Raw genomic sequence first — 22,773 nt, 5'->3', positions numbered from 1 at the left:
CCTGTTTCAGTTTCCCTGTGACACCCCCCCACCACAAAAAAAAAAAAAAAAATCAATCTGTGATGGAGCCGCCTCACCTCCGCAGGAGCCTGGTGCCCTCTCCTGGTAGGAGAACTGTAAGTGCAGCTCCTCTTCGCTCATCTCCCTGATGAACACCTTGAGCAGGCAGCGAATCATGAACAGCGCGTTATGGGCCTGCCAGATGAACAGCTGACTGCGGAGGAGAAGCAAAAAAAACAAGAACATCACGTTCAAGGTCAAATGTAGAACTGTGACACAGATAAATGCTATAAAAAGGTGCATTCTGCTGCTATGCAGAGCCGGGTGCATGCTGTTTTCTCTGCCCTTTCTTTGGCTGACCGTGAATATTTTTCATGTAATGTAAACTGTTACACGTATACATTGGCAAGTGGAGAAGTGGCATTATGCCCTTTAGTATTTTTGCCAAGTAAAACTGCAATCTGGTCCCTGACAGTTGTGATTTGCAAAGAAAGGAGCATAAAAAAAAATCAATGTTCTCACGCCAATTCATAAAGCATCTGAACATCACAATGTACCCAAGTTTATTTGAAAAAGAGACAAGAATGAATTCAGGGAAGATTGCCCTGGTTTCCCCTTGTAAAACTCAGAGAACAACATAACTGAAACACAACTTTCACTTCAACAACCAAGAAAATGCTGCAAAATCAGTCATCTTCACTATAGCATGCAATGATACTAAACAAGTTGCTGTTTATTCACATAGTGCAGAAATAAAATCAGGACATATTTGTTGAGAAACAAATGTAGAGGGAGAGAAAAAAAAGAGAGATGATTGGAACCATCCGGTACAAGCCGCAATGTTTCATAACCACTAAACACCAACACGGGGGCGTCTAATCGCGTCCACAAATTGGCAATTTGCAAAATATGAACACGGCAATTATGTTACAAGCAGAAAATATAGATTTGTTTCAGGGACAAAACCTGTTAAAAAACATGCGAGAAATAGAGCGAAGAGGACAGGGAGCGATAACTCTAACCTGTAATGATGTTTACAACAGAATGAAGGGTTCCCACCAGAAACATTTGGTAACGTGGGCAGGGTCAATCCTTTGGAATGGAGTTTGGCAGAATAATGCCACATGTGTTGATGGTTATACCTCAGCAGTTTTCTCATGGGAAACTACCACAACCCCTTTGTGTTTCTCTGCTTTAGAAAACAGGGATTCCCTGCCTGCTTGCCTGTGATCAAACAGTAACTGGTCTGCACAGGATCTATCATTACCAACACAGTCATCTGAGTTCATTCTCTCCTCTAAGGTTCCCATACTTACTCTTGGCATTCGGTGGAGATTTTCAGCTCTTTGGTTCTTCCCAGGAAAATTCTCACAAGAGCGCCAAAGTTCCCCGATCTGGGATTGTTTTCAACTTGGAAAAGAAAACAGGAGGAGAGAATTTATCAACTGTATTACAGGAACTTTATAATTTGATAATCTGACATTAAGAAAACAATATTTAACCCCCAGAGATGCTGATATCCACAGGCACAACTTGACTTAGATACTGGTCAGTGAAAAAGCCCAAAAACACACACACACACACACACACACACACACCGCATATTTATATAATAGGGAACGTACTGAGGGTCTTGGCCAGGGGGATAACAACCTCCTCCAGCAACTTTGAGTCTCCACTGTTGACAAGAAGAGATAGAAAGAATTTGATGATGGATATATTGTGCAAGTAAAATTGATGAGATGAGCTGGTTGCTTGCATCACATGCCCTCTACTGTCATGATACAAAAACTGCACTCAAATCGTTGGTTATGATGTCCATCCAAATGCCGATAAATATCAACATGAGATGCTTTTTTCAAAATATTTTTACAGAATCATTAGAAATATTTGAGACATTTGTTGCTCACACAAACTTAAAATATCTATACTGTATGTCTATCTAAACGTTTGGTATTCATGTCAGGGGTCACTTTGACGCGCTTGTGTGCCTCTGAGATTTGATAATTACCATTCTCCCTTCAAAATGCATTACTACTGTATGATCGTCGTAAACAATTCATCTTTTATAAAAAAAAAAACATTAAGCCAGAACTGGTAGGACCAGCTGGACCACATTAAAACTCTTACATGTAGTTTATCATCTGGCAGAATACTCTTATTCACAAGAGTTACATGAGAACACTGATAGCAGTCTCATATATAGCATAGCACACAGGGAAACAGCTGCCTGGCTCTGACCAGTGATACAGTGTTTGACCAGCGGTTATGTACTGGTCTATTTCCTGACTGGGACAAGATACTTGCTGGAGCCTCATGACCAGGAAGTCGTCTGATATAATTTGTTAATTAGTAAGAATTTGAGGTTATATCATGAAATTCTCTGAATGAAACAAAATAAGCGTTTCCGGATATGTTTATGTATTCCATTCCATCTATGTATTAACTTTTCAGTTTCCTCCACAGATTGTGCCCTAATGTGCAGATCATATGAATTTCCTCAGTCATGCTGCCAGTTGGATCCATAAAATGTACTGAGTGAATGAATGACAACCTCTAACCAGATGAATATGTAACACTTCCTTTTCAACACTCTCCCCAAAGGAACTAAACGTTAACCAGTCGAGCCAATCTCAGCAAGTCGGGACAATGATCTTGATAGATCATTAATCAGATGAGCTCTGAAAACATCCTGTCATTACATTATTTGGATCCAGCCTTGGAATGTAGTGGGTTGGTTGTGTGTCTGTGGGTGTAACATACTATCACTCTGGAGAATATGTTTGGGGAAACTGAGATGGTGCTATAAAAAAAAAAAGGAGGAATTTTTAAGACTTCATTAGAGTCAAAGTTTGCCAGCCTATAAATTTTTGAACACACCAATGATACAACATTGACAAGAAACGCCTCAAGGACATATCTGTTCCACCTATTCCCATATGGGCTACAGTTCATTATCAGGGATTTGTCTTCAATGTCATGATATTTTGAATTAACGTAATTACCCATCTAATGATTTTAATTCATACGCTCTTGACAGGGTGGTCTGGTAATCACATACAAAGCAGAAACAGATGTTTTTTTTAATGTAGTTAATTAACAACTAAAGAAAAAGAAAACACACACACAGAGCAAAGATACTGAGCGTGAAAGTTCTTGACCTTAGAAATAGTTTGGCTAAAAGATCCAAGTGATCCAAGTCGTTTTCAACTACATCTCCTGTCATCACCTGCCATCCTCCTGAGATGCAGTTGAAAGTTTCAGCCATCAAGCAGAGAAAAGCTTTGCACATCTGAGAAACTGCAACCTGTAAAGTTTTGGTACTTTTACTTGCTAAAATCTCAAAACAAAAGATGATTAATTTAGTTGGATTCCACAGTTCAACAGCAACTAACTGATCAATTATTATTAAACTAAATTTAGAAAAGAATGAATAAAGATCAGAGGAGCCCTTTTCTGCAGTGTGAAAGTATTTTACTCCAACATTCAGGAAAATAATCTGACAAATATCTACCTGAACTTTCCCATGTGTGAGTTTGTTTACCTGCAGGTCGGGCTGATGAAGGTGAAGGAGATGAGCTGGTTCCAGAAAGGGTCATTCTCCGATATGGACTCGGTGCCCACCAGGGCCTTGAGGCTCGGGTTGTCAGACAGGTCACTGACCTGGCTGGTGTTGGCTCCCATCTCGACTGGCTCCACTCAGCCAGACTCACCACTCTTCACTGCTTTTTCACCAGGCATATGCCAAATCCTGGAGCAGAGGAAATGCTTGGATTTTCCATGGTATCACACATTATGAACATCCATGCTACAAGCTATGTATATCAACTGTCACATGACAGAAAGTTATGCTCATAAAACTGCATTCATAATTTCATTATGAGTATAGTCTGCACTCCAATTCAAGTAAGTGTAGAGGGAGTAGGGGTTTAGGCTGCTGATTAAATAATCACAGCATCCCCAGTTAGTCTGAGTCTGGCTTGGGTGGGACCTTAATTTACTGAATGTCATTACGCCATCTCTTTTGCCACATTTCCTGTTTGTCTACATAAATCACTCCCCAGCCAAGAAAATGTTGGGTTCCCCCAGAGTAACTTACATAACTTCATCTTATTTTTCTTTGGTTTCAGTTGTCAAATCCATTCATTAGGACATTAACATAGAGCACATCTCCAAATATTGCTTTTACAGATAATGTAAAGTAAAAATACCTGAGGCAACTTGGTACCTGTACCATACGACCATTAACTGGCTTACCAAAGAACATAGTTTTTTAAATTTTATTTACCAGGCACAACCTCTCTTATAAATACAGGTCACCTAAATGGCCCCTTACAAACAGTGATGCACAGTAGAAAGCCCAGTTGGAGATGTACTGACCCAGTAAGTAATAAGACTTACCGGTATGTAACTGAAATATAATTACAACACGATCATCTGATTTTTTTTTACAATACAAAAGGCCCATGCAACCAGTGGGGCTTACAGATTTATATCTATCTAACTCCGTCCATTTATTAGGTTTCCTAGCAAAGACGAATTGTCGTCTGATTAAATAACTCAAAAAACATCCTATTTCCATGGAGATTATAATGTTCATTTTTAGTTTCAGCTTTATAGTCAATTTCAAGGACATAGATTGCATAGTATGTAACATATTGTTGGTGAGGCACACCCATTAAAGTCCTGACTAGCCTATATGGTCTCAGCAATCATGTGAGAGCAAACAAAATCTGTCTTCATTAATTATAATGCACTCAATCATTAGTGAGAGAGGCAAACTTCACAACAGGATGACATATAAGGAACCAGGATTTGAGTTGTGTTTTCTTGAAATGACACACCTTTGGTATACAGGTGCAGCCAGTGAGCCAACATTTACTCTAACCACCTGGGACCAGTGTTGGGTGTAACGCGCTACAAAGTAACGCGTTACTGTAATCAGATTACTTTTTCCAGTAACGAGTAGTGTAAGGCATTACTCTTCTGAAAATAGTAATCAGATTACAGTTTTCCAAGCTCGTTACTTGCGTTACATTGCTAGCAGCAACTTCACCACACAGACATCACACAGAACAGAAGGGAGGGGGAGGGGGGCGTGAATGGGTCAGTGATTGGTTGGGGTTTGGCACGAGGTATCATTTACCATCACCGATTGGTCGCCACCCGGCAGCATAATATATATACATCCATGGCCGGCACCCGCAAGGACAGATGAGAAAAAAATGGAAGCATCAACAAGACCCAGAACATGCTGCTGCTAGCTCTTTTCAACGTGGTGAAGGATAGCGGTGGACACAGAGAAACTGGGTAAAAGTTGACAAACTGAGGTCAGAAGGACTCGACAATCCGTACGTTACGTTGTGTGTTTTAATCAGTCCTGTAACACACACACACACAGTGTGACCGCGGCACCGGCAGAGAGACAGACAGACTGCAGAGGGACGAGATTACTCGCATCCCGACAGTGACTCCCGACACTTAAACCTGACTTGCCCCTCTTCTGAAAAACTCTGACATGTCAAACTGGCCCACGGATGTGTTAGAGGACTAATTCATCTGTCTAACCATCAGAACTATGAAACTGTAAACACAGCTGATCGATCGAAAAAAATTACCGCCCGAGTTAATTTACTTTGATTGAAAGCAGGTTCTTGAATGCAATTTTAAAAAAAATGTAACGAGTAATATAACTAGTAATATAACGAGTTACTTTCTCTAGGGAGTAATAAAGTAATGTAAGGCATTACTATTTTTGAGAGTAATATGTAATGTGTAATATATTACTTTTTTGAGTAACGAGCCCCAACACTGCCTGGGACACATCAGAAACACACATAGAGTTAAACCATAAAGAAGGCTAGGTTTTCTTTGCCTTCCATGTATAATATAATAATGATGATGATAATATGATACAAAGAATTGTGTACAAACATGGGCTAAAGTGGCGTTCACACTGTATGCCAGGTGCAAAAACATGCTATTTTCTTATTATGTTTTTCTTATGTTTGGCACAAAAAACAACAACATGCTAACCCAAACTGTACTTCCCATTCTCAGTGTGCTCTCATTTGTCTTGTCTGTGATACTTCAGCCAAAATAATATAATAATGATGATGATGATAATGATGATGATATCATTAATAGTATACGGAGATGAATGTACAAACATGCGCTAAAGTGGGGTTCACAATGCCATGTGCAAAAACATACTATTTTCTTATTACATTTTTATTATGTTTGGCAATAAGACGTTGTGAGCCCAAACTGTACTCCATATTCTCAGTGTGCTCTCATTTGTCTTGTCTGTGTGATACTTCAGTCAACCCAACTTGCATGACGTTAGCTAGCTCACCCTGTTCGAGTGCAGGAAATAGCCTTGTAACCCGGCAAATTTTTTAACAGTCAACGCGGTTTACTTGCAGTCCGATATCAGGATAAAATAATAGCTAAATAAATAGCAGATAAAGTAGGGTATCCAGGCAACCCATGGTTAATAAGTCACTGTCCAGGCAGAAGCTAACGTTCACTGCTTGTTTGCCATCAGCTGACCGCTCGGCTTACCTGTCAAGAATGCTTCTCGCAGTTTCCGTAGCTCTCGGCTTTCACGACCGTTGAAAAAAAACGACTGCTATTTTTTACGCCAATTATCAGCTTTGTCCGGTTTGTTTGGTAAATACAACAAACGACGGCAAACAGTTGAAATTGTGTGAAATTTGAGGCTGTTAAGTTAACTCTACACACTCCTCTCCTCCATGTTTTCCACGTCGCCACCCCTTGCGTAATGACGTTATTTACGTCGGCGACGTTGCAGATAGAAATAGGGCTGGTAGATCCACAGTGCCAGACGTAGCACTAAACTTTCTATCTATATAAACGAGTTCTATCTTTAAAGACCAAAGCTGCTTCTTGTTTTGTTACCTCTCTTTATGTATTCAATTTGTTTTACTCAGACTTATTCATCAGGCACCGCATATTTATACGGTCTGAATATCATCAATATGAATATCTTTGCACTTTTTAGATGAGAATATTGCAAAGTGGACATATTCATCAGCATGGAAGATTTAATATTTCCCTTTATTCATTCACTGAACTGTGGTTCCATTGATACTTACTACATATAGTCATTGTATCAATTTGTGATGCTAAAAGAAAAAGAAAACTGATCAAGTTGGTGTAAAATGTGTGACAACTCATGAAAAGGAAACATGATTTGACGTGGAAAGAAGGCTCTAAGTTAATTGCTATAGTAAGTAAGTATGTTAACAAGGCAAAACTAGGTCAAAACTTACATCAACATCAGCTACACTGAACTACAATTCTGTGGTCTTCCAACATCATTGACAGAAGCTGGACACTGACTAATGATCATTTGGGGAAAAGGTCACATCTAAAATTTAAATCTAATGCATAGCAATCCTGTAGCCATCCCTTCTAGACAAACACAGATGCTAACAGATTGCATTAGTAATACATTTTATTTACTAATTACAGCTTGTAAACCATTTATAAGTGCTGCCTTATCAGAAAATGGCACCCAAAAATTTAGACTAACGTAAAATATATTTGAGTAGGTAATAGGTAAAACAAACTGAGAGCAAAATCAGGTTAAAATTCTTGTTTATAAAAGAAAAACCCAACATATTAAAATAGTCATTTTGTTGTTTCAGTGACAAACCAGTTTTACAGAGACACAATATTCAGATCAAATGTATATTGTTCAGAAGTCATGAATTACAAACAGAGTGGAATGATGGTGCAGTCGACATCTTTAATATTTAAAGGCTCTGTTTTATTTAGTCATTAAAAAAAGAAAAAAAAATTATAAGATTGAATATCCACTAAAGGAGATGCATTATGTATACAGGGAAAACAGTACATCAAACAGTAACCAATTCCTTTATTCTAATATCAGTGAAAAAATTTAAAATTCAAACATAATTTTGGAAGGTTATAAAAACCACTCCATTTAAAGAGGCCTGATAAGTTAAATCATAGTTCATCTATATTATATCTATGGAATATTTACACAGTCTTAGAAGCATTATAAACAATAAAGGCTGTCAGTCCGTCTTCTTATCTGCTGCTATAGTGGATCCGTTGGCAGTGGCCTCACCGTTGCTTTCAGGCTGAAACACAAAAGAATGAAAATCTCTTTAAAAATGCTGAAAAACTTTAGAAATGTTGACTGAAAGCTAACATAGCAGACTTTATCTTAAATCCTTGCACTAGACCAAGTTCTGAGATGAATATCATAATATTGAGAAAACTATTTGTATAACACTGATATTCACTATAGCATGGTATCACACTTTTTGCCAATTGATAACATGAAATTACCATTAACATAATCACCGTTGCAGTGTGATAATAAAATAATTTTCTTACCTTGTGAATCCCATTACTCTTTTCACTAACTTTTTGGTCACTTGTGTCAGTCCCTTGGACTGCTTTTTTGGTCCAGAACGTGTTAATAATTGGTGAAATGAATGGATATATGATCGGCTCCAGGAACCTCTTGTAGACCCACAGCAGGACAGGAATCACAATACAGGGAATGCACACCATGACTGTGGCGAAGACGAGCCGTCCAAATGGAAGAACCTAAAGCAGAGACAGAAGAAGTTACACATTGTTATTAATGAGCAAGGCATGGGACTGTTAATAATAGCTATCAATCCATGTGGGCTTATTAAATATATCCAGGAGTCCAGGACTATTTGCTTGGTTCATAGACTGGTTGTTTGGTTTCTTTAATTTGCATTATCCAGAGCCCAAATGTAATGCTTGCTCTGCTAACCAACTTATTTACCCAGCTTCCAAATCTTTTTTTTTTTTTTTTTTTTTTTTTACAAGAGACGACCTGCTATGTTTTTAGCTTTTTAGTTTTAAAATTAATCATTAATCTTGAACCTTTTGGGGCGACGTCTGAGAGATTATTGACATGTTAGTTACTCAATGGAGAAACACAGCAGACAGCGTCGTCACACTGTTAGCTAAGGTTAGCTTCCTGCCGTCGCGCGATGATTAATACAACTTCTATGAGGATTAGTAGCTATCCTCCGGCAGGACAACATTTTACCACCCAGCGAAGCTTTAAATAAGAAACAACCCTCACCTCCTGTGGATCTCAAAACACAACTGCTGTCACTTTTCGTCAGTGTGGATGAGGTTTCTCCGGTGTGTTTTGGACTCGCAGCGAAATCTCTAGAACGTCATTGCGCATGCGCAGGACGTACTTCCGTAGGAGAAGAAAAAGGCGGAAATGACCGAGGCGCCTTTCTTCAAAACACAAACCGTGTGGCTCTCTGGATTACAACTTTGTAAGTGATTCGCATACAAGCATAACTGAACACTGACGTTGTCTTTACACATCTTGTTCATCGTATGGGCTTAATAGTATGGAAACAAAGCTCAAAATTAGCGGTAGTTGGCTGTTTGACGTTGTTTTGTGACGTACGCAATCTTTTGTTATGTAGCCTAGCTTGACAGTGCATAGTTTGTTGTTTGTCCATATTTATTTATCACACACATTTACAACGCCTTTTGTGAAACGTCTAGGTAATCTTCACTTGCATATTTTCATAGTAATACATACATATACACACAGCCTATATACACCCAAGAGACGCCAAGGCAACAAAGTTATAATGCCACCAACAGGTTGCACTAATCAAAGTTGACAGGTCTAGATTAAGTGTTTGTATACCAGTCCTGTATGAGAAATTTAAGATTTTCTATCACATAGAAATAATTGAATAACAAAATTGAGAAACATCTGTCTCAACTCTGATATCAACATTTAATTTAGCTGCCCCGTTGCTTTTTTACTTTGCTGAAGTTGTGCCATCCAAACTGTTCTTGCTGTGTGTCTTCATTTCAGCGCTACGATGCCTCTGTCCACCCAGTCTCAGGCTGATGATGAACAGTACATTTTAGTGGCCAGTTTGGATAACGCTCGCAACCTCTCCAACATACTGAAAGCAATCGCCTTCAAAGACCATGCCATCTTCAGTGCTACACCGAATGGCCTGAAGGTCACCGTGGAGGACTCCAAATGTCTTCAAGCCAATGCATTCATCCAGGTTTGCTATTTTTTTTACACAGAGTCTTGGTTTGTCCAACTGTAACACTGTGTGTGACATATCTTTTTTGATTTCAGGCTGAAATCTTCCAAGAGTTCACCATACGGGAAGATTTGGTTGGCTTTCAGGTCAATCTCACTGTGCTGTTGGACTGCCTCAATATTTTTGGAGGAAGCTCAGTACCAGGTAAACTTAAAGGAAACCTGATTATGGAGTGGGCAAAAAATAAAAAAAAGAAACACAGTTGAACTTTAAAGGTCGAATACATCTGTTAGTTTAATTTAGAATCAGATTAATACACTTCTCAAAACATCTCCCTGATGTGATGCTGCAGGGGTGTCAACGGCCTTGCGGATGTGCTACAAGGGGTACGGTTACCCTCTGACCTTGTTCCTGGAGGAGGGTGGTGTCGTGACCGTTTGCAAGATCAACACACAAGAACCTGAAGAGCCAGTTGACTTTGAGTTCTGCAGCAGCAATGTCACAAACAAGGTGAACATTAGCTTTTATATAATGTAACTGGAACATAATAATCTACATAAACAGTACCGGTAATTACTCTATATATCCATTTGTACAGGTATGTAGATTTGTATAACAATAGATGAACAAATATACACATTTCTGTTCCTTTCAATGACTGATTCATTAAGAAATTATCATACAGCATCTACAGGTAAAAACAGTACTAGATTACATGGAAGTGATGATTACTCATGTATATATATGTCTTTTCTTAAAGGTGATCCTGCAGTCAGAGAGTCTGAAAGAACCCTTCTCTGAACTGGATATGAGCAGTGAGGTGCTACAGATCACCATGTCACCGAGCCAGCCATTCTTCAGGTGTGTTATCAAAACGTTTTCAGACACAGAAAAAACATTTTGTTACACTTCAGTTATAGTCTTATAGAAATAGTTTTGGAAAACAAAGATTGAAAGATTAGTTTGTTTTCTCCCCAGGTTATCTACGTTTGGGAACTCCGGAAATGCTCATTATGATTACCCTAAAGACTCGGATATGATGGAGCTGTTTCGGTGTACGAAGACACAAACCAACAGGTACCAATAGAGTCAAAAACAGCACGGTGCTTTGTTAAGACTACAGAGTGTCCATAAATTCAGCCTATGTGTTTCTTCTTGGGCTTGAGCCATTGAAATACAGCCATTTGTAGTGAATTCCTATTAATGGCCTATTAAAGGGACGAGGAGTTTTGGAAAGCGAAGTGTTTTCATACTACATTTACCATGAGCCTCCGTGCGCACTGTGAAATTCTTGGACCGGCGAAAGATGGCCGTCTTGCCAAGAATGTTTTCATTCATCAACAATGAAAGTCAGAGGTTCGAAGACGATCAGATACCGTCGTAGTTCCGACCATAAATGGCGATTCGGCGGCGTTATTCTCATGACCCGCCGGGCAGCGTCCGCGAAACCGAAAGTAAGGAACAGTGGTCGGCTTGCCCAGCATTTCCACCATTAAAAAAAATAACAAAATAACGATAGAGACAGAACGATATATTTATCGAAAATGGAGCCATTAACAAGTGTGGGTAGCGTAGATTCATCCACATTACACTTTTTTATAACCAAATAGAAACTCCTCGTTGTCCCTTTAAGTTGCTTCGCTATTACAGTTACACCATGAACACTGTTCCTGTCAGTAAAGCTCCATATTCTGTGTTGTCCTTATCTTATTGTTGAATGCTGATAGGTACAAGATGTCCCTGCTGAAGCCGTCCACCAAAGCCCTGGCGTTGTCCTGCAAAGTCTCTGTGAGGACAGACAGCAGGGGCTTCCTCTCGCTGCAGTACCTGGTCAGGAACGACGACGGACAGATCTGCTTTGTAGAATATTATTGTTGTCCAGATGAGGAGGTGGAGTGATTAGAGCGCATTAAATTCTCCCTTTACATATGCACCTTTATGTCAGTAATGGCCGGAGGCTTTGACTGAGGGCAAGGATGGGAAAGTCTGCCTGATGAGGCAGTGCAGTGTGCACACAGAGAAGAAATACAAGTCTTATTGTGGGTTGTATTGTTTTAACAAAAAACGAGTCCCTCATTTTAGTGGACTATTGACTCTGGACTTGTGGAGGGACGATGTCACCTACCTGGTCTTGTTGTGTACATGAGTGTTGTTAGATCACTTAATAACATCATAGATTTGGAAGATTTTTCTATGCAGTTACTTTGTTGTGTTGTTACTATGGAGGCCAAGATACAAGCCCCTCAACATGTGAACACTGGCTGTAACTAGCCGAATCTGTATGGCTTTCAGTCTAGGATGTGCCTGCATATAGTACATGTCATGGTAAGCAGGGCATATCGACACATTTTTCTCCCAGTGTCCACTGTTGTGTGTGAAGTAGATGTACAAGATTCATCTTGAGCTCTGCACTTGCTGCCACTAATGTGTTCCTGATGACGTTGCTTATGCTTCACCTGGAGTATACAACAGATGATGGATGCTGAGAGTAAGTTTGAATTGTTTTATTTCCATGACATAGAAAACTTTTGTGAATCAATAAACACGTTTTTTTTTTTTACACTGATAGATTATTTTATCAAAAAAAAAAGGAAAAGAAAAAAAAAAGAATAGGTAACTGTTTTCAGCATTGCAGATACTGAGACTTCTATGGTCGGGCATAACCTGCACAATCCTTATGAGGGAACAACATATATGTATATATTGTATGAAACTAAAAATGATGGCAACAAACACTAAATACGACATGTGCATAATTAAGATTTTCTCCAGGACTGTCATGATACTTCAGTAATGAAGTTTTCTTATGACCAAACAAAAACAAAACTTGTAATATTGGATCCCAGACCTGACTGCACATTAGCATGTTTTCTTGAGACACTACTGACTGATGGCAGCAGTCAGTCTTTCACTCAGCTTCATCCAGTCCATCCAGCTACCTGCGGCCCATCTGCATCCTTTGCCTCTTGAAAGGTTTTGGTTTTTTCTTTGACACCTTTGGCTCAGGTGCTTCTGTTTGAATGTGAACAGGCTTCTCCTCTGCCGGTGTGTCGAAGACACCGGCTGTGACGTCTTTGTCCAAGCCCTCCTTTGCATCAGTCCTCTTCATCTTCTGCAGCTCCTTCACCATCTGCTTCTCACGCACTTTGGCTGCGGCAGCAAGTCGGATCTCTCGCCGGTGCTGTAGGTGTGTGAAGTGGAAGACAAAAAACAATTAATAAGTGAAAAACTATACATACACACACACACACAATGTAGCATCTGTGGCCTGTTTACTCTTAAAGACACTCTGCATGGATATTATACACATACCATGTTAGGAGACTGGAACCCTGGGTTTTCAAACAGTGTTGGCCCTCCAAAGCTTCCCTGAAAGATCTTGATTAGGTTGAGAACAAAGCGAGGACCAATCTCCACTAGAGAGGCATCCTCCTCGATGATCTGGAATGAATGGATTGAGAGATTATTGCATGAACAAACTAATAGCAGCGACTTTTTTTTTCAAGTATCTCCTCTCATCAGGTGTGGTGAAACATTACCTGGTAGTTTCTGAACCATATCCTGTTGTCTGCAATAGTGAATGTGAAGACGTGGTCCACAAACGGCTGACTCTTAGGGTGGTACCGTGGAGTGGAAAATGTCTGTGACAAGGAAAAAACATGAGCACTTCCTTGCATGTAAAAAAAAAAAAAAAAAAAGATGCAACCTGCTCAGCTCTCAAAATTAATGTTTGCATCTTCTAACAACATGCAGCCTGTATACACACCTGGGTGAAGAGCTCCTTCAGTAAAGCATACTGAGGTTCCTTATCAAATTTCTGTGGGTGAAAATAACCAGTACATTAGTCAAAAAAGATAATGACATCAGGTGACAATCATTTCTTACTTTCATTGATTTATCAGCTGTCAACATCCGTAATTAATTACATATTGAAGAAACACTGTCAGTATGCAGTTACAGTAACAAGAATACATCATTAATAATGACTTCTCACATTGTATATGCACTGAATGCTGAAGCTATTGTTTATTTGATGAAGCAACCAGGGAAATTAATTGGCAGCTATTTTACTGGCCAATTAATTTGCCACTTTTAAGCCTTTCAATTGTGAGTTTGTATGTTTTCCACTTCATTCAGATTTATATAGCTGTAGGTCAGCATGTCACTCACCGGGTCAAATGACAGCAGCGGCCTGGATCCTTTGAGGCAGTTCCCTGTCATTTTGAGCTCGGCCAGTGTGTGAACTGTAAAGGAGACAATAATGTAACTCATTTTTCTTGTTACACAAGGCGGATGATGTTAACAAGACTTCAAGACCATGACAGAAATAACTCACTGTTCTGAACCAAAAACTTTGCAGATGGTCCATGAGGGGAGTTTGAAATCCTGTAAAAAATAAGAACGTGATTAGATTCAGATATTTTATTCATGTACTTAAGAAAGGAAAATATGTTACACATGAGTAGTTGCAACAGATGAACATGAAAGGGAACCCCAAAGAAGCAAAAAGTGCTTATAGATAGGGGACCCAAACGGTTAACTTTAAATTCATTCTGCAGCACCAGGAGGTTCAGGTTTTAGAGAATGAGACGGATATTAAATACTCACCACATATAGAGGTCCTGCTTCTTCTTGGCCTCAAAAAAGAGACATTTGTTGCAGTTTTTCATTTCACACACCTGCAAAACAATACAGATCTTTAACTATGCTGTAAGGGGAGTGATACTGCACAAGTGTAGCCACAGTCTGAATAACAACACTCACCTCATTAACTACAAACAACTTGTCCTTCCTGTCCATCTTGGTGTCTGACAGACAGAATAAAAACTTGGGTTATTATGACAATATAAAAGATCATTCCCATTGTGTTCAACATGCTTACAACCTAACAAGAGTCGGAACATGTATTTAGGAGAAAAGATATTATATGGTCAGTGTTTCTTACCTGCTTTTGCATGAGGCATCATGGTCCTCAGGTCTTGCATCAAGTGTCTTGTTCTGAAGTTGATGCCTCGGGAGGAGAAAATGAGAACTCTTTCCTTGTTGGTCCATTTGCCCTGTGCCAAGAGAGTTTATATTAGAGCTTCAAAACAAATCGGAATAAAAGCGCACATAAAAATGATTTTACCCTGTACCCGGGACGAGTTATTTAGGTCGGAAATAACAGGTCTGGCTCGAGTTTTGCGTTTTTTAAGTAGTACATTTATCACAGGTGGTGGACTAAGCTAAGAAGCTAACCAACTTCAGCGACCAATAACAAGTCTGAGCACTCACCGACGACACCGGCGCTGGGATTGTGATTTCATTCTTCTCCCCCTGCTCGTTTTTACTCGGTGCTTCTCCTCCGTCTGACACAATTTTTGCCTTCTTTGCCTTTTTACCGACGGCACCTTTGGCTCCACGTTTTCTCTTGAACGCCGACATGTTTAGTTTCTACGCCGACAGACGTCTCGCGTGGTTACAGGTCCGACTCAAACAACACACGTGTGTCGGGGTGAGGGTGAAGAGCCCCCGTGTGTCGCGGAGGTGGTACTGCAGGTTCTTCGGTTTTTTAATTTTTATTTTATGGCCGTTTGCAACCAACGTAATATGCGCATTACCGCCACCTGCTGGTGCGGAGTGTGGACGACAGGTTCAATCATGCTCTAACACTACTGTTACTTCCCACATACACAAATGTACATTTTCAAGTAAAAAATCAAATTTCAAAGTACAAAGTTGAAGTAAGAGTTTTAACAATAGCCTATATCTCAATTCTCTCCTGTCTACAAAACAAAAAAGCTGTTAAAACTACCATCGAGTACAGTGTTTTTATATTGAAATATAATCTTGCATCTATTTATCAAATTTTTTTTTTTTGCCTTATACTTTTTCATTTATTCATCTATTTATTTTATTTTGTGTAGCTATTTTCTATATTAGCTTTTGTATTGTTTACAGGTTTATCTAGTTCATTTCTACTTTTACTTTGATTGTAACAGTGTAATATATTGCTGTGTTTGATATAAATAGGGGGGGGGGGCACTGTTGCTGAGTTAAATATACTGGATGTTTCCCCATTTCTCTGAATGTTCTGTTTAAGTTTGAATCATCAAAATTATTTTTTTGTTGTTGTATTCAGCAGATTTCAGTCTCTGGTGTTTCTTTGCTAAATTTACCGGCTCATTTTAATATTAATTATCTCTATATCCTCTGCATATTTTGGCAGTCCATCTGGAGCGTTTCCTTCCCCCAGACATTAGCCTAGTAGTAGCTGGTCATGAAGTGCTTGCTCTCTATTGGCATCTGTCCTGTCAGGACTTGCAGAGGGCTACGGGTTGGTCTTTTTAACTGCAACACAGCACTGTCTCAGAGCCATCTGGTTGTATTTTTTATTACTGTTAATGAAAGTACAAGAAAAACATCAATTCATGTCAAACCTTATGTGACAATTGACTCTCAACCTTAGGCATTGAAATCTATGAATTGATCAGTTGGTTGTCTGGCAGAAATGTTTAAACAATCAGAACTTTGTGGATTATTTAGTTAGTCTCTAAAGCAGCAAAAAGTGTGTATAGGCTATTCAATGGGAATTACAGCCAAGTCTCCCTGTCACCACTAGAGAGCACTGTGGGATAGGAAAAAACAATATTTTAGTGGCACGTTTGTACCAGTTTGTATCCAACTACAATCACAACATTGAAAGATGAATTTACATTCTTATTGTTTGGGCTGGTGTGTGCAGCAGGATCCAGTGTTTAACTGTGAGATTGTAGAGTTTAGTAGGCCTATATAAATCTCTGTCAATGTGTGTATGAACACAACCAGAATTTAGTTTATTCATTTATTTATTTTTTTAAATACAGTGTAGCCTACATAGTTTCACGAATTCAACATTTTGAGTTTGCTGTTCACAACAGTAGAGGGCAGCAAAACGCGCTTAGTGTCAAATCCGCAAAAGAAGAGGAAACTCTCGCGAGATTTAGCGGCACTGGCCAGAACTCTCCTGTCCATGGTCCCAACCGTCCTCAACAAGCTTTCCTAAAGTAATTTATTAGGAGCTGTTTTGTCAGTATAAAGACCATGGCACAGTTTTAAATATGTAAGGCCTAATTGTTACGATGTTGTCGTTATAAGCCGATAAATCTGGATTATTTTAGAGACAAGTCAAGATGCTGCCGGTCTGTCGCTAGCATGCCGCAGTTAGCTTAATGCTAAAAGTTAGCTTCCGTTGGGACAACATTTTTCTGAGTATTTATATTAGTGTCAGTCGTCTGTCTATAATTATCTAATCATGAAGTGTCACTACGAGATATTGGGTGTGAAACGAGACGCAGGAGACGATGATTTGAAGAAAGCCTATCGCAAACTAGCATTAAGATGGCATCCAGGTAAGTTGGGGTAGAAACGAGTGCTTGAATGAAAAACCTGAAACCACTTCTACTTTAACTTACAATTACGATCTAATTGGGTGTTTGTGATATTGTCAAAAAGTGAAGTGGGTAAAAACTAAGTTGGCAGATCGAAATGAAAATGGGTGATGAAATAACAGTGCAATAACGTATGCATTAATGAATAATGGAGTATGAAACAAGCAGTGCAATATTCCCAATAGTCTCTCTCGTCTTATTCTGATCTTTGCACCAGTGCTTTTTTATCTTTTTAAGACTATTTATTTATTATCCAGACTGTTTTAAGGTTATTTTAAATGTTAATTATGTGGTAATTCTCAAAGCACTTCGCAACAACAACAACAACATCACTCTTATTTATTTAGATATGTTGCTGGGGATTGTTGCCAAACAAAATTTCGTTGTATTGTTTCACCCGTACTTGAATAATGAATCAAGCCTTACTTGTGCACAACATATCATTACCGACTGACCACACTGTGTATCTCTAGTAGTCTTATTTGGCTTTGCTGGATCAATGAAAGTGAAACTTCAGCACTATATCTTATTCAGCCAAACAACAGTTGTTGATGATTTGATTTCCTTCTCTAATTTTCAGATAAAAACTTGGACAATGCCGAGGAGGCAGCCGAGCACTTCAAGCTGATTCAGGCAGCCTATGACGTCCTGAGCGATCCACAGGAGAGAGCTTGGTGTGTACAAACATATCTGTGTTACTATTGTGAAAATAGTCTCTAGATTTTAGCAAGTGAAGAGCTCTTTATGACCTAATAGATCCTCACAGTTTTATGTTCAGGCTGTGTCATTGTGGGCTCTGTATGTCTTGTCAGGTATGACAATCACAGGGATGCTCTGATGAAAGGAGGAGTGAGTGGAGATTATGAAGATGACAGCATTGACCTGCTGCAGTACTTCACAGTCACCTGTTATTCTGGCTATGGAGATGATGAAAAGGTTGGTGTTTGTGCTTGTGTGTGAGGAGCATAGTGAACAGTACAAACCAAAGTAAAACCTTCAACTTAAAGATGTTCTCAGTCTTCTTCTTCAGAACAATGTTAATCTGTCAAAAAAAACAACAACAACAACACTTATATCAAAGTTACTGAAATTGAAATAATGATCTCCTTTTTTATCCACTCTCTTTCTCCAAAGGGCTTTTACACAGTTTACAGGAATCTCTTTGAGTCCATTGTTAAAGAAGAGATGGAGCACGCCAGGGTGGAGGATGAGGAAGACGAGGAGGAGTTTCCACCCTTCGGAGACTCTCAGAGTGACTATGATACAGTAAGCCGGCTGCACACTTAAGACACTCGTCTCAGGGTTGTTTGTCTATGTGATGATACAAGATTAGTTTATACAGCTGCTTATTAATTTATACATCACATGAATAAATGAATATGGAAGTTAATTTTGTAGTAACAAGTAACAAGACTGAAATGTAAACAGTGTACAATTAAAGAAGAATCTTTACAAGCTACTTAAACAGCCTCTGTTTCCATATCGCAGGTGGTGCATGTGTTTTACGGCTACTGGCAGAGCTTCTGCACTCGTAAAAACTTTGCCTGGAAGGAGGAGTACGATACGAGGCAGGCATCCAACCGCTGGGAAAAAAGGGCCATGGAGAAGGAGAACAAGAAAACCAGAGACAAGGCTCGAAAGGAGCGCAACGAGCTGGTGCGACAGCTAGTGGCTTTTGTCCGCAAGCGCGACCGGCGCGTGCAGGCTCACAGGAAGCTGGTGGAGGAGCAGAACGCCGAGAAGATCAAGAAGGTGGAGGAGCTGAGGCGGAAGCAGAAGCTCGACCAGGCCAAGTGAGTAGTGGGGAGATGCTCGGATAAATATGACGTTACTTTGCGTGTCTCTCTTCTTGAAAGTCATAATGTTGTGTTGTATGTTCTTCCAAGACTGGCAGAGGAATACAAAGAGCAGAGCTGGGCGGCCATGTCAGAACTGGAGAAGGAGCTGCAGCAGATAGAAGCTCAGTACGGAGAAGAGTTTGGAGACGCGTCGGAGAGTGAGGAAGAAGATCAGGACATGGACACACGGGAGAAGAACAGTGAAGAGGGAGGAGGTTAGTGAGATAGGTAGAAATGTGCAAAGCTTTGCTTTGCCTTCACTTCTGTGTCCAGCTTAAAGGGATAGTTCAACATTTTGGAAAATTGGCCCATTGCCATAATCCCTTTAGTTTTAGAGGAGTAGGTTCGTTACCTTTAATTATTGGTGCAAGCTATTTTTAGAATGGCAGAGCAGAGCCACGAGCTGTACTACTGTCATTCATCTTTCTGTTGTTGATTTGTGGTTGTGCATGGCGGGTCACCATCCCTGTGTTCATGATACTACGGTTTGTGCTATTGTAGTCTGTGTCTGTTACAGGGTATGTGTCATTTTTATGTTCTTGTCTACTGCAAAACGAATTGCCCCCTGGGGGACATAATTGAATAAAGTTGAGGTGGTCAGCGTTCTGACAGATTGACAAGTAATGTTTCTGCCTTTTCCCTTCTCTGTACCAATATACTGTATATTCACAGATGCAGACCAGCCTGATGGAGATGAACTCACAATTGACTACTATGATGACCTGTACTGTCCAGCTTGTGACAAATCCTTCAAATCAGATAAAGCGTGAGTAGCCACCCACACGACGACACACTGTAATTCACCCCACTAAGCTCTGAATCATTTTAGCTACATTTAATCAGTGCAGAGGTTTAAGGTTAAAGACTCCAAATACAGCGACACAGTGTTCACAGCCTCCAATGTATTCACACTCTTGAGTAATTATTTGAATGATTCTGTTAACATCATAAATCTCCGAAGCCCTTTAATTCAATTCACACGGTTAAATCTGTGTTCTTAATCCATTATCATTGTTTTCCCTTCTTCTCTACAGTATGAAAAACCATGAAAAATCCAAAAAGCACCGGGAAATGGTGGCGTTGCTAAGGCAACAGCTGCAGGAGGAAGAGGATTCACTCGGTTTGAATCTCAACGATAAGCAGGAAGGAAATGAGGAAAATGAGCAGGAAGAGGAGGAGGAAGAAGTTGAGGAGGAGGAGGAAAAGCCAAGGCAAAAGTATGTAGTTCATGTTTGGATAACACTTTTTATACACACTATTAAGAATTAGTTAAGCATTAATAAATACTGAGTTCTTCATTTATAACGCATGAATACTCATCAGTCTGTAGTTTATAAAAAAAAAGGTTAGTGCTTATCAATGATGAGTAAAACATTTTTAACTGTGTTTATAAACTACATACTAATGAGTATTCATGTGTTATAAATGATGAATTCAGGATTTAATGCTTAATAGTGTGTATTTATTATAAAAGTGTTATCCATGTTTGATGTAACAATGAAACAAATTACTTTTCATTTTATTTTTCCTGATACTTTTCTGTTCCTGTACACAGGCTGTCCAAAAAACAAAAGAGGAAAAAGAAACAGAAGGAAGTAGTACATGTGAGTGATATCTCTAAATCCTTCAATTACCAACTGTGCTTGTTTGGGTTTACTTTAAATCCCGTGAGGTGAACCAACCCATTATCCATTCTCCTCTCCTCCATAGCAGCACACTGAACCAGAGGAGCAGCAGGCGGCGGCGGCAGAGGCAGAGGCAGAGGCAGAAGCAGAAGCGGAGCAGAAACCAACACCAGCACCGACCACTTGTGAGAAAGATGCCCCTGAGGAGTCAGCAGACCCCACAGAGCCGGAGAAGCAGGACGATCTCTCTCCTCCCACAGAGGTCAAGAGGTGAGTCCAGGCTTTCGGAGATCTCCTCCTCTGTTTTCCGACCTCGTGCTTCTTCAGATACAGTCTGTATGCCGCTCAGCTGGTTCTCTGGTTTGACTCAAAAGAGACCACTGCTGTTTCATGGCAGAAACGACTGTATATTTGATGCTTTTGGACAACAGTGGGGCAACAGAATCTGATGATATACTGCATTCTGTTCAGAGAGGTGAAAATGCCTTCTAGTAGCTACATTTACAAATCTATTATTTATTTTTGGCCACTCTGGGGCAGAAGAGGCTGAAAAACACCAAGTGTGACATGATCACCTTGAATGTCTCACACAGACACAGAGCAACATTCACATTCATTAGGATTTGTCTTTCTGACTGTCCAGTGAATGAACAAGTCATCTTTGTCATCAATTCTGGCTTCTGATCATTGTGTTCATTGAAAGTGTGAAAAAAAAGACACTGAAAGACATTACACACTCAGGTGCTAATTCCAAAACATGTAAACACTAGTTGGCTTCACATAAAGTTCATGTTCTCAGACAAAGAAAGAAATAACGATGATATAGGTGGCACCACATTTAAAATAAAGTTTAAACATTAGCATTTGGTTTTTGAGGAAAGAACGTTTTTGCAAAAATGGGAGCCACATGCCGACCATACATTGTCATGCATGATGAAATACTAATAATTCTGTGATAGATTTGAGCAAAAAAAATGTTGTTTGAGAGTAGAAAGGTTATAGTTTTTGCCTCTCACTGGTCAAAATCTTGTTTTTATTTACCCATCATCCAAATGTTGCCTCAACAGCTCTGGGAAGACGAAGGGAAAGAAGGGAGGAGGAAAAGACAAACCAAAGAATGTCAAGTCAAACACCGGAGGAGAGCAGTTAACTGAGGTTTGTGTACAATTAAACTCTTTTAAATAATCATTTTCATAATTAAAAATCTCTTCTCTCAATATTAAAACGCACATCTTCATTTCCACCTACAGAAGGAAGTAAACCGATGTGTGACCTGCAACAACGAGTTCCCCACAAGAAACAAGTTGTTTGACCACCTGAAGACCAGCGGCCACGCCATCGCCGCGTCCGCAAACGCTTCTCACAGCTCCGTGAGCAAAGGCAAAAAAGACAAGAAGAAGAACAGATAACACTAGTTCACCTGAGAGGAGGCAGAGGATGAACCTGAGGGTTTGTTTCAGTAAGGACACTGGACACTGGATCCTTTTGAAAGTGGACTTAAGTGGACTGGATTGGCTGAGCTGACAGCACAGCACCGAGTGTATTGTTTTTCAATTACTTATTAGTCATGTTCAGTGTGAGAAGTTGAATCTTCCAGATTGGACTGACTAAAGCCATCTGAGCAGTTATTCAGTCCCTTTCACACAAACACCGGGCTGATATAAGATACCAGATATAAATTCATCCTCATCATCAAACACTTACAGTTTTAAGACCCATATGTTTGCCATGAAAAAACTCTGTAGTGGTATTACTGCATCATGAAAATAAAGGTGATGCTGCACGTTGGTATTTATACAACAACTCTGCAATGATCATCATTTATGCCTCT

General features: G+C 39.6%; 5 protein-coding genes across 6 annotated transcripts in view; 2 read left to right on the top strand and 3 right to left on the bottom strand.

The window, feature by feature from the left end:
• Positions 1 to 6,771, bottom strand: part of dym (dymeclin) — a 53,137-nt gene extending 46,366 nt beyond the window's left edge. Inside the window, exons 1-6 of one of the 2 annotated variants that reach the window (XM_083984169.1) lie at positions 6,565 to 6,764; positions 4,845 to 4,891; positions 3,545 to 3,751; positions 1,626 to 1,678; positions 1,317 to 1,410; positions 78 to 214 (exon numbers count right to left, since the gene is read on the bottom strand). In XM_083984169.1, the coding sequence (XP_083840295.1) occupies positions 78 to 214; positions 1,317 to 1,410; positions 1,626 to 1,678; positions 3,545 to 3,684 (424 nt within the window). In that variant the 5' untranslated portion in view covers positions 3,685 to 3,751; positions 4,845 to 4,891; positions 6,565 to 6,764. Of the gene's footprint in view, positions 1 to 77; positions 215 to 1,316; positions 1,411 to 1,625; positions 1,679 to 3,544; positions 3,752 to 4,844; positions 4,892 to 6,564 lie in introns of both variants that reach the window. The other variant, XM_083984168.1, reaches the window with a different exon arrangement.
• Positions 6,772 to 7,619: 848 nt separating this feature from the next.
• c21h18orf32 (chromosome 21 C18orf32 homolog) lies at positions 7,620 to 9,221 on the bottom strand. The gene is made up of 3 exons (XM_083983152.1): positions 9,122 to 9,221; positions 8,392 to 8,607; positions 7,620 to 8,132 (listed from the first exon to the last, which is right to left on the bottom strand). Exons 2-3 carry the CDS (start codon positions 8,569 to 8,571, stop codon positions 8,067 to 8,069), a joined length of 246 nt encoding a protein of 81 aa, XP_083839278.1. The 5' UTR covers positions 8,572 to 8,607; positions 9,122 to 9,221; the 3' UTR covers positions 7,620 to 8,066.
• Positions 9,150 to 12,473, top strand: rad1 (RAD1 homolog (S. pombe)). The gene is made up of 7 exons (XM_083983151.1): positions 9,150 to 9,326; positions 9,887 to 10,088; positions 10,166 to 10,274; positions 10,423 to 10,580; positions 10,831 to 10,931; positions 11,049 to 11,147; positions 11,798 to 12,473. The coding sequence occupies exons 2-7, from the start codon at positions 9,894 to 9,896 to the stop codon at positions 11,967 to 11,969; spliced, it is 834 nt and encodes a 277-aa protein (XP_083839277.1). The 5' UTR covers positions 9,150 to 9,326; positions 9,887 to 9,893; the 3' UTR covers positions 11,970 to 12,473.
• A 196-nt stretch (positions 12,474 to 12,669) lies between these two features.
• bxdc2 (brix domain containing 2) lies at positions 12,670 to 15,551 on the bottom strand. Its single transcript, XM_083983141.1, has 10 exons — positions 15,345 to 15,551; positions 15,016 to 15,127; positions 14,835 to 14,878; positions 14,679 to 14,749; positions 14,407 to 14,456; positions 14,241 to 14,314; positions 13,837 to 13,887; positions 13,610 to 13,711; positions 13,383 to 13,511; positions 12,670 to 13,251 (listed from the first exon to the last, which is right to left on the bottom strand). Exons 1-10 carry the CDS (start codon positions 15,492 to 15,494, stop codon positions 13,006 to 13,008), a joined length of 1,029 nt encoding a protein of 342 aa, XP_083839267.1. The 5' UTR covers positions 15,495 to 15,551; the 3' UTR covers positions 12,670 to 13,005.
• Positions 15,552 to 17,022: 1,471 nt separating this feature from the next.
• dnajc21 (DnaJ heat shock protein family (Hsp40) member C21) lies at positions 17,023 to 22,654 on the top strand. Its single transcript, XM_083983890.1, has 12 exons — positions 17,023 to 17,440; positions 18,060 to 18,153; positions 18,292 to 18,415; positions 18,614 to 18,745; positions 18,968 to 19,272; positions 19,366 to 19,532; positions 19,990 to 20,083; positions 20,352 to 20,534; positions 20,873 to 20,921; positions 21,028 to 21,212; positions 22,010 to 22,097; positions 22,193 to 22,654. Exons 1-12 carry the CDS (start codon positions 17,344 to 17,346, stop codon positions 22,349 to 22,351), a joined length of 1,677 nt encoding a protein of 558 aa, XP_083840016.1. The 5' UTR covers positions 17,023 to 17,343; the 3' UTR covers positions 22,352 to 22,654.
• The last annotated feature ends 119 nt before the right edge of the window (positions 22,655 to 22,773 follow it).

The sequence above is a fragment of the Trachurus trachurus genome, assembly GCF_905171665.1.
Source record: "Trachurus trachurus genome assembly, chromosome: 12".
Lineage (NCBI taxonomy): Eukaryota > Metazoa > Chordata > Actinopteri > Carangiformes > Carangidae > Trachurus > Trachurus trachurus.
This window is presented reverse-complemented; position numbering and strand designations above follow the sequence as displayed.

What these genes read in the sequence shown, in the direction of transcription:
- c21h18orf32 (XM_083983152.1), bottom strand. Translation starts at nt 8,571, where the DNA reads ATGGTGTGCATTCCCTGTATTGTGATTCCTGTCCTGCTGTGGGTCTAC. An exon ending in AGAGTAATGGGATTCACAAG is followed by an intron (nt 8,133 to 8,391) that starts GTAAGAAAATTA and finishes TTTGTGTTTCAG; the next exon opens with CCTGAAAGCAACGGTGAGGC.
- rad1 (XM_083983151.1), top strand. Translation starts at nt 9,894, where the DNA reads ATGCCTCTGTCCACCCAGTCTCAGGCTGATGATGAACAGTACATTTTA. An exon ending in AAGCCAATGCATTCATCCAG is followed by an intron (nt 10,089 to 10,165) that starts GTTTGCTATTTT and finishes TTTTGATTTCAG; the next exon opens with GCTGAAATCTTCCAAGAGTT. An exon ending in ACGAAGACACAAACCAACAG is followed by an intron (nt 11,148 to 11,797) that starts GTACCAATAGAG and finishes GAATGCTGATAG; the next exon opens with GTACAAGATGTCCCTGCTGA.
- bxdc2 (XM_083983141.1), bottom strand. Translation starts at nt 15,494, where the DNA reads ATGTCGGCGTTCAAGAGAAAACGTGGAGCCAAAGGTGCCGTCGGTAAA. An exon ending in TGAAGGAGCTCTTCACCCAG is followed by an intron (nt 13,712 to 13,836) that starts GTGTGTATACAG and finishes TCCTTGTCACAG; the next exon opens with ACATTTTCCACTCCACGGTA. An exon ending in GGTTCCAGTCTCCTAACATG is followed by an intron (nt 13,252 to 13,382) that starts GTATGTGTATAA and finishes ACACACCTACAG; the next exon opens with CACCGGCGAGAGATCCGACT.
- dnajc21 (XM_083983890.1), top strand. Translation starts at nt 17,344, where the DNA reads ATGAAGTGTCACTACGAGATATTGGGTGTGAAACGAGACGCAGGAGAC. An exon ending in AGCATTAAGATGGCATCCAG is followed by an intron (nt 17,441 to 18,059) that starts GTAAGTTGGGGT and finishes TCTAATTTTCAG; the next exon opens with ATAAAAACTTGGACAATGCC. An exon ending in GATCCACAGGAGAGAGCTTG is followed by an intron (nt 18,154 to 18,291) that starts GTGTGTACAAAC and finishes ATGTCTTGTCAG; the next exon opens with GTATGACAATCACAGGGATG.